General features: G+C 29.7%; 1 protein-coding gene across 1 annotated transcript in view; it reads left to right on the top strand.

Moving 5' to 3' along the window:
• The first annotated feature begins 1,372 nt into the window (after positions 1-1,372).
• The window catches only part of LOC108551461 (uncharacterized), a 174,157-nt gene continuing 164,133 nt past the window's right edge, over positions 1,373-11,396 (top strand). The window contains exon 1 of the mRNA XM_017905632.1: positions 1,373-1,643. Within this exon, the coding sequence (XP_017761121.1) occupies positions 1,553-1,643 (91 nt within the window). The 5' untranslated portion in view covers positions 1,373-1,552. The remainder of the gene's footprint in view (positions 1,644-11,396) is intronic.

Genomic DNA, 11,396 nt, shown 5'->3' with positions numbered 1-11,396 from the left:
ATAAAACTGTCAAAAATCACGAAATTTATAGACATGTTGAATAATTATTCTGATCAATTCTCTAATATATATACACGTATATTAATATGTATTAATATAATATAATATGTAATGTAAAATAAATAAAATAAATTAATGAATTTCAGTTATTTCTCTGGATTCTCAATCTTTAATTAATTTCATTTTGTTAGCATTCCCTGTTCCTTATTTCCTAATACAACTTATTTATCATTCACATCTGTTATTTTTTAAATAAGAGTCATTTTAATAATACAGAAATTTTCTTGAATAATTACAATTTTTATTAAAACTGTCAATTTCACCAAATCTGTAGACATATTGTGCAATTATTCTGACTATTTCCCTAATATATATACGTATATTAATATATATTAATATAATATAATATGTAATGTAATATGAATAAAATTAATTAATGAACTTCAATTATTTCTCTAGATTCTCAAGTTTTAATTAATTTCATTTTGTTAGTATTTCTTGTCCCTTAGTCCCTAATACAACTTATTTATCAATCACATCTGTTATTTTTCAAAAAAGAATCATTTTAATAATACAGAAATTTTCTTAAACAATTACAATTTTTAAGAAAATTGTCAATTTCACCAAATCTGTAGATACATTGTGTAATTATTCTGATCAATTCTCTAATATATATACGTATATTAATATATATTAATATAATGCAATATATTATGTAACAAATAATGTAATGGAAAATAATATCATATATTACCGAAAATTGTACTATAATAAAAGCACTTATAATAAAATAATATATCTAGTATTATATAATACACAAGGTATGCAAATCGAAACAATTTAATACTAACCACCAATAAAATACTCAATTATAAACAAAATTTCGTAAATATATAAACGAACATCTGCTTCGCATACGTTACACCTACGTCACATACCCACACATACACTACAAAAGAGTAAAATCTTAACAATAAACGATCACTTTAAAAAATCAAGAAACGCAATAATCAAAAATCTAAACCTACCACAAACCCACTCAAAACCAAAAAACAAGCGTTTTCAAAGGTGAAAATACGCAATGATTAAAACTGAAAAACGAAAATCAAGTCAATTGTAATTTTCAAGGACACAACCTAAGAATAATTCACCGACACACCATCGACTTAAGTCTAACGATATTAGATCAAGGCACCGAAAAAATTCGTTAACAGCTGGGGTAACGCTATTTTACGACTCCTATACTACACAAAGTTCCAGTAACGTATCAAAGAGTCGCGTAGAATCCCCCCTTCCAGAAGAAGTGCTTTCCTGCGCACCTATAAAACCAGTGAAAGCGCCAGTCGACCCTCCAGACTATCGCACAGTACGACAGCGGCAGGAGCTCTGCCGGTTACCGTCACGACAGACTTAGATTGTCAATTAACGATCTTTCACAATAAATCGAAAGTTTCGACAACGAAAACACTCGGTCACGCGCTTCTCGTGTCACGGTACCTACCACACGCTCGCCGACTATTTGTGCTTAGAGTAGCTCAGGCCAGGAGTGACAATGAAGATGATAGTTGCCAAAATTCTGATCGTCGTGTCTCTGACTGGAACACAGGTGTTAGGATACCCTCCGCAGGAGAGACTCAGGCCAGGTATGTGGACAATCTTTCTTTTATCGTATTACGTGAGAGTTATTCGGATTGACCGTTTCTTGGCTGACAGGATGGAAGACAGGTGACGTTTCACGTGTGTGATTCCACTGTGTTAAAAGAGTTTTACGATGACAAGATTCGGTAGACACTTCGGAAAATTGAAAATTCTGTGAAAATTGTTATTTCGCGTAAATTGTTTATTTTTCTCAATTTTTTGACCACGCGTTGTAAATTTTAATGGATGGAAGTAGCGAATGTGACATGGCCAGTTTAAATTGCCGCCTAAATTGTTGCTTATTGATCACTGGGCTGTGAGAAAGTGTCGAGTCGAATAATGTATTCCGTGATTATGAATAAGAATGAAAATGATTGTGCTTGTGAAGGATTGTTAAATATTCGTCGTAATTTGGAAAATTAGTTTGACCTACTTTTATGATAAATTTTTTCGTGTATTATAGTTGAAAACTTTTAAATGTGTTTCTCGGATTCGGGTGTTATTTTTTAAATATAATTTAATTATTGATATTGTTCTGAAATTTTTAATTTCGATTAAAATTGAATTTCAATTTAGGAATGAATTATTTAAAAAATATGAAAATCGATATACAAGATGATTGAAATTTGTAAATACATTTTATAATATTTATATTTATTGTGATCTTTAATCTAAATGTCTGAATTGAATTTCTACGAATTTTACTTAAATTTAATTACTATTCATTGATCTTTTATTTGTACCAATAAATTGTTTTTAATATGTTCTCATTTAAGTTAAACAGAATCTTATCATAATTTCTTCTACTATACATTTTACTATATATTTTATTCACAATACTGTAATAAAAATGCATTGCTCAAAATGTAATTTTCCTCTTGACTTTCTTAAATTTAAATGTATCATAATCTCACGCGTTTATTGAATAATTTGTAATATAAGATATCCATTTCAAATATTACTTTTTTCAAATGATAATTCAATGCATCTTATACATATACGAATTTAATATATAATTTACAATAGATAAGGTCCCATATCAAATTTTCTTTTTAAAATATTAATTCATCCTATCTCATTTTCTCTTCGCTTTATTAAGTTCAAGTGTATCACATACACATAAATTAATTTAATAATTCGAAACAAAGGAGAATCCATCTCAAATAATTCAATAATTTCGTTATGGAAATAATTATTATTATTTTTCTTCTTTTTTCAAATAATAATTTTACTATACAATAATTCCATCAGAAATATTTCTTTTTAAGGGTTAATTCTATTACAAGCCAGCTTATTAAATTCATAACGTACAACGGTTAAATTAAAAGCACGATGAAAAATTTAGTCGTGCAGAGTAATAACCGAGATAAATTTATTTAATAATTCGAAACAAAGGAGAACCCATCTCAAATAATTCAATAATTGCAAATAATAATTTTACTATACGATAGTTCCATCAGAAATATTTCTTTCCAAGGATTAATTCTATTACAAGCTAGCTTAAATTCATAACGTAGAACGGTTAAATTGAAAGCACGATGAAAAATTTAGTCGTGCAGAGTAATAACCGAGATAAATTTATTAAATAATTCGAAAGAAAGGAGAACCCATCTCAAATAATTCAATAATTGCAAATAATAATTTTACTATACGATAGTTCCATCAGAAATATTTCTTTCCAGGGGTTAATTCTATTACAAGCTAACTTATTAAATTCATAACGTAGAACGGTTAAATTGAAAGCACGATGAAAAATTTAGTCGTGCAGAGTAATAACCGAGATAAATTTATTAAATAATTCGAAAGAAAGGAGAACCCATCTCAAATAATTCAATAATTGCAAATAATAATTTTACTATACGATAGTTCCATCAGAAATATTTCTTTCCAGGGGTTAATTCTATTACAAGCTAGCTTATTAAATTCATAACGTACAACGGTTAAATTGAAAGCACGATGAAAAATTTAGTCGTGCATAGTAATAACCGAGATATTAACATAATAAGAGCAAGACCATCGTATCACGTATAACACGTAACCCAGCATGCGCTGTTTCGTGTCGGTAAATTTGATCTAGTGCACACAAGGCTGGTAGGCAAATCCCGCTAAGTTTACTACCTCTAATCGTCGCAATTAACTAGCCAAGAGCGTCAATCTTTGCTGCTTTTCTTCTTTCTCTTTCCCTTCCCTTTCTTCCCTCTCGCGTTCGCCTTTATGCCAGACAATTACAGCCCTACCCTTTTCCCATTCTTCGTTTCTCTTTCGCTCTCATGAAAGTAGAACACTTCCTTCTACAGATGCTAATCACGATAATCTCACACGGTGAGTCGGCTCCTCTGTACGTGACAGCATTCAAAATTGTTACAGTAAAATTCCCCTCCACGCATCACCTTTCACCCCTTGCCCCCCGCCATTTTGTTCTCCGTATCGAACCTTGAACTCCAGTCAAATTTCTTGGACCGGAAGTATAAGCGATCCTCGAGTTCCATTGTTATGTAGTTCATCTTTATAGAAAAATTATTATTTCCGAAATATGATTAAATTTGTGCTTAAGTCTCATTATACAGGTAAACTAATTTCATTAGAATTCTCTGAAAACTATCATCTTTCGTCCTTTATTCTCTGCCATTTTGTTTTGCATATTAAATCTTGAATTCTAGTAGAATTTCTTGAACCGGAAGTAGAAGTTATCCTCGAATTCCATTAGTATACATTTTCTGTTTATAGAAAAATTATTATTTGCGAAATATAATTAAATTTCTGCTTCAGTCTCATTATACAGGTAAACTAATTTTATTAGAATTCTTTTCCAATTATCATATTTCATTATTTGCTATCTGCCATTTTGTTCTCCGTATCAAACCCTGAACTCGAATCAAATTTCATAAACCGGAAGTATAAGTGATCCTCAAGTTCCATTATTACATAGTTCTTCTTTATAGAAAAATTATAATTTGCGAAATATGATTAAATTTCTGCTTCAGTCTCATTGTACAGATAAACTCTGCTATTTTGTTTTGCATATTAAATCTTGAATTCTCGTCGAATTTCTTGAACCGGAAATATAAGTGATCCTCGAGTTCCATTATTATATAGTTCTTCTTTATAGAAAAATTATTATTTGCGAAATATGATTAAATTTGTGCTTAAGTCTCATTATACAGGTAAACTAATTTTATTAGAATTCTCTTCCAATTATCATATTTCGTCCTTTGCTATCTGCCATTTTGTTCTCCGTATCAAACCTTGAATTCGAGTCAAATTTCATGAACCAGAAGTATAAAAGTGATCCTCGAGTTCCATTATTACATAGTTCTTATTTATAGAAAAATTATTATTTCCGAAATATGATTAAATTTGTGTTTGAACTTCATTACACAGATAAATGAATTTTATTAGAATTCTCTGCAAACCCATTTCATCCTTTGCTCTCTGCCATTTTGTTTTGCATACTAAATCTTGACCTCCTGTCGAATTTTTTGAAGCGAAACTAGAAATGATGCTCGAATTCCATTAGTATATATTTCCTCTTTGTAGGAAAACCGTTATTTCTGAAATATGATTACATTTTTCTTCGATCTCGTTAGCCCGTAAACCAGTTTTATTCGTTGTAATAAGGTATTATTATATTTTATTGTCAATAAAATTGTGGATAATATTCCCTTTCGTGCATCAAACGATCGTTTCAATCGTTATCTGACAGGAAAATATTCAAACGATGGAGTGCTGCGTAACGGTTTAACCCTAACAATGTTGCGCCCTCTATCGAGGCGTTAAAGCCCTCCATATTAAGAAAATGTCCAAAGAATATATGAATTACATATACACGTTTACGTGGCTTTAAATTGAAGAATATATTTTATTTGGCATTCCCGTTACTAATCGTGCCGAGTTTCCATGGAATTTTATAGGTTTAAATCTTGAAAACGTGCCTTTAATTGGCTTGTTTACCGTGAGACGAAGGTTAAATCAGTTAAATGATCTTATTGCAATGTTTAGTTTATTACACTGTCGAAAAATTGATTGACAAAAGCTTGTGATTTAATATATTCGATAGTATCCTTGAATTATTTTTATATAAAAGTAAAAATTAATTAATAATGATTAAATTTTCACAAGGATTTCTCGTGTGTAGATTTATCTTCGTAAATTTGAAAATATTTTACAATATTATCCTTTATATAAATTTTATTAAGACAGATTCTTAAATAATATATTGAACAATATTTTGTTACTGGAAAATTAATTTTAATATTAAGAATATTGTAAATGAGCTAATAATTGGAGATTTTATTTTGGTTATCAAGACGTTAAAAAAATATTATGTGTCTCCATTAAAAAAGACAATTGCAATTAAACTCTACAATTATACTAAAATACTTCCGGAAGAAATCGTACTATACAATAGTAGGTCATATTAAACGATGAAAAATTTTTTCACAATTTTTTCCTATCTTCAATAGCATTAGGATTGTAATTTGTTACTAAACTCACTAGACTATTTACTAGATTCATACATGTAATAGGATTAGGATTGTAGTCCAATTTTGTTACTAGACTCACTAGACTATTTACTAGATTCGTATATACAGAGTAGTCCGTGCAATTTACAATTAGATTACGGTTAATATAGGTCAGTACTTTTTTCCAAACATTCGATTTTTTGATATTTTCATGTAGAGAATATATATGTATTTTATAACATAAAATAATGAAATTTACTTTAAAATCGTTGAAATTCCACCTATTTTACAGGGGAGGTTCACGTACTATATGATGTGTCCTTTTGAACCATGCTACATTCAAACGAAAAATTTTTTTGTGTAATGCATAGCTTAAAAGTTATTCGAGGTGTGCAAATTATGTGGACCACCTTATATATCAGTGGCAATAATATTTCTCTGACCTACTTTCTCTTCTTTCCCCTTTCTTCTTAAATTTCGTAGTATATCGAATAAGGAAATAATTATTAACTAGAAATAATTATTTATTTAATTTATTACGAAAGAATATTTGTATCAAATAATTGTTTATATTTAATTGTAACATTAGAAGTCATCAAATGATTAACAAATTATTATTACACTATTATAAATTGTTATAAATAATTATTAAATTATTGAACGATTATTCGTAGAAATTAAGATAACTGAAAATTTCCTAAATTCGTAAAGATTTTCACGCGATACTACTCCCTATACGTTTAATTTTCTTAGAATATTTTCGATGTAGTTATATATCGCTCACATCGCAGTTTCATTGTTTCCAACATCATTATTTTCATCAGACAGTGACATTACGTAATATGTTCATATGAAACCGAAACTTTCTTAAGACTTATGAAAGTTACTCCGAATTAACATGCAATTATGTATAACTTTCCATTCGGAAACAAAACATCTACACTCTGATCGTGCATGATACCCCTAATGATTGTAAGACAGGCTACTGGATTGGTCTCATAAAAGGTTCTGTAAGTTCACCAGCGTTCACTGGATTTTCACTGGACTTCCGGCTAACCATTTATTCAGTTAGTTTAATCCACCGAAAGCCTACTCTAAGTTGTCTAATAAAATTCGCGTGGTAATTTTAATAGCTGGGAAACTGCGCCTATACGAATAAAGGAAGTCGTATACTATCTGCGAAAACTTGTTCCGTTGTTGGTTTCATCTTGTTGCTATCACTGCAACGACATATATACAAATTTCTATATTATAGCATAGTATAATATACTACAGTATAGTATAGTACATACCATGTACTATGTACTATGCGCAGCATACAAATTTCTATATTATAGCATAGTATAATATAGTATAGTATAGTATAGTACAGTATAGTGTGTAGTATAGTATAGTATTGTGAAGTATATTATACTATAGTATAGTATAGTAAGGAGTTACTGTATTTAAACATCCATATTTGTTGCTTTTAATGAGTAAAATATAAATGGTATACAAGGACTTCAACACATATAAATATTTATATATTTATTTACTTGAAAAAGTAGGTGAGATAATTTTTATAACTTCAAAAAGTAGTCCCAAAATAATTGGATGCATATTAAATAATTAGCCATCTTTGATTGATTAATTTAAAAAAAAATTGTATCAATATCTGCAGTGGTTAAGGAGAAAACAGTTTATAACACATTATGCACCCAACTTTATATATAATACGTCAAAGTATATATGAAAATATAAATATATACACATATATATAAATGAAAAAGATTCGAAGTGACACTCATTCACCCGCCATTGTTATAACAACCTTAACCTCGTTTCGCGCTCAACACACTAGCGCCCTCGCGGTACGTATTTATAACGACTTGATCAATAATATAATCTTGAAACTTTTTCCCTGCTATGCATATCATAGCATTCCAGACACCTGGATTTAACACGTGCGTACAACTCGCTGAACCTACCAAATGTGACCGTTCGAATACTTACGTATACACGCGTATATATAGAGCGGGGAATAGGCAAGGACTGCGAGTGGATTTTTTCCCGTGAAGTTCGATTCAGGAGCAAGGGCGACGCGTAACGTCGACGGACGCAAGCTACGAGTCAGTGACGGGCGACGATGGAGAAACCATCGGAGTGGATGATGTGGGGCAACGAAGGATAATAATAATTCCTGCACAAGCGCGCTAGTCTGGCTCACGTGCGGCGCGCGATTCCACGTGCTGTTGCACGTGCTGGCCGCACGGCCGATAGTCACGGGTAAGAGAGACACGAAGAAAGAAAGAGAGTCGCGGTTGTACACCTTTCCTCGTACGGGTTAATACCATCGAGGGAAAAGTGTGACCGAGTCACGTGCACGCGTCAGCCACTCGGCTCGATTCACGCGACCGGCTGTCCTGTCAATTAACCGCCGCGTCTTCGCGGCTCTGTACGACACAGCCCTCTACAAGGCCAACCTCAAACTCGTTTCGGTGCGAGGGTCAGAGACGCTCCGCAGAAAAATATCGCCGAATGGCGGCGCTGCAGTCGGCGTTCGACTAATATCGCCAGTCTTTTCTCGCACGTCGCGCATTCCTGTGGAGCATCACACGTTCGTCTGAACGAAACGTGTTACGGTAGTAGAATTTCCAGTAACGATTATATACGGAAAATTTATGGTACTGTTTATGCTATTTTCTCATATCGCGGCGATAAATTTTATTAAGTGGAATGCTTGTAATATTTTAGGTTATATTTTCCAAGGTGTTTTACGTTATATATATATAAATGCGCCACTTTTAATAATTGAGGAAATTTTTTTTTTTAAGGAAGTTTCCAGCATCGATTATATATTTATAGTAAATTTATGATACTGTTTTCACTGGTTTCTGATATCGCGGTGATAAATTTTATTAATTGGAAACCTGCAATATATTTATATTTTCCAAAGTGTTTTATGTTTTATATATATATATATATAACTATACCATTTTTAATAACTGAGAAAATTTATGGTACAATGATTTTTTTAATATTAATATCTTTTTCTAAAAACTGGTGATAGGATATATTGATTAGATTTTTATCCTTCAACTTATTTTATATTCTAATATATTTAATGCAAGAACTATTGAACTATAATATGTACGTGTATATAATACACGCAAAACTACTTTCATAGTTCTGGTATTAATTCATGTTTTAATCCATATTGAAATACATTTTTGAATTATATGTACATATAAAATATTTGTACATTTTAAATTATATTTTTCAAATTTGTTTTAATTAATAATAAGTATATCACTGAAAGTTAGAAATATTTTTGCATAGTACAATACTGCAGTATTTAAAGGGAAAATTACTTGGTTATTATCCACTCTAAATAAACTGTGTCAAAAAATATAAATAATCTGTAATTCCTATAAAAATGGAGGAATCAGTGAGCCAGAACGTAGATAATAAAAGATATAAGACAAACGTAGACAACGTCCAGGTTGTTAACAGTTTTAGATAACAATCGTCGATGAAATTTCAACGGTAGCAAACAATGATGCAACGGTAGCTAATTATGCTCAATCTGAATTTATCTCGTGTCAATAAGCGGGATATTTCAAAGTTGCTTTCACGCAAAACCAATTATATTCGCGAAATATCTGCGATATTTTTGCCCAGTTTTCGAATACCCATGTTTTGTAAACGCGTGATTGATCTACAATCAATTATATACAAGGAACTGAATTAATGTGTCAAAGTGCGTGTAACGGCGCGTCGATCCAGTAAATTATTAGTGAAATCAAGCTCTACATAATTAATGCGCGGAAGTGAATTTACCGTACACGAGCCTTCAGCGCGCTGGGTATGCAAATTTGCTATTACTATCTCTCACTTAAGACAGCTACACATCGCCAAGGTTATGAGTACAGTACGGTAAAACGAGATTATCTTTAATCACCGATTCGAGTATTACATTGGCAATTTTGTGTAATCGTAAATGGTTCATAATTATTTTCCCGTTAATTCAGTCCATTAATTGATATTCCAAATATTATTCTTTTATCGGTTACGACGAGATTTAATTCTGAACCAGATAACATTTATCAGGTAAACATGTATTATTTTTCTGTGGCATGTAAATAATTTTAGCCCTGAATCAGTTAGGTAATAGATATATTAAATAATATTATAACTAAAATAATTATTTAATAGGAAATTGGTATTAAATTATAATGAAATTATTATTTGATTATTTATTAGTTAATATTCAATTATTATGAAATTCATACTTATCACAGAATTATTATTTCATTATTCATATCAGTTAAGTAATAGTTATATTACATAATATTATAATTAAAATAATTATTTAAAATGAAATTGGTATTAAATTATAATGAAATTATTATTTGGTTATTTATCAGTTAATGTTATTTGATTATTATGAAATTAATACTTATCACAGAATTATTATTTCATTATTCATATCAGTTAAGTAATAGTTATATTAAATAATATTATTATTAAAATAATTATTTAATAGGAAATTAGTATTAAATTATAATGAAACTATTATTTGGTTATTTATCAGTTAATATTCGATTATTATGATATTAATACTTATCAAACAATTATTATTTCATTATTCATATCAGTTAAGTAATAGTTATATTAAATAATATTATAACTAAAATAATTATTTAATAGGAAATTAGTATTAAATTATAATGAAATAATTATTTGGTTATTTTTCAGTTAATATTCAATTATTATGAAATTCATACTTATCACAGAATTATTATTTCATTATTTACCATTTGTTATTGTATTAATATTTGTTACAAAATTGGTATTTAATCGTTTACTATTAGTCATTCAATTATTACTGAATTAATATTTGTTACAAAATTATTAATTACTTATTTATTATACACCATTCCATTGTTATTAAATTCCAATCTGTTATAAAATTATTAATTACTATTTACAATAAACTATTCGATTATTATTAAATTTCTATCTATTACAAAATTATTATTTTATTTTTCCATAAATAAAAGTTTTCTTCTATACTACTTTGAATAAAATATACATATATAATTCTACCGAAATGTTACACTTTCTGATTTTTACTAAACATCGTCCCCATTACAACGAAAGTCTGAGCCAACCACTTTCATTTTAATAGCACTCATCGTCCATTTAATGCCAACATTTGTTTAAGCTGAATTCCACGAAACATAAGATAGAGAGTAATCGGAAATACGAGTTTCTAAATACAAAACCATTAAACCATAGCCAGAGCCAAGCCTC

This window comes from Eufriesea mexicana, unplaced genomic scaffold (genome assembly GCF_001483705.2).
Source record: "Eufriesea mexicana isolate 0111107269 unplaced genomic scaffold, ASM148370v2 scaffold4183, whole genome shotgun sequence".
In the NCBI taxonomy this organism is placed as follows: Eukaryota; Metazoa; Arthropoda; class Insecta; order Hymenoptera; family Apidae; genus Eufriesea; species Eufriesea mexicana.
This window is presented reverse-complemented; position numbering and strand designations above follow the sequence as displayed.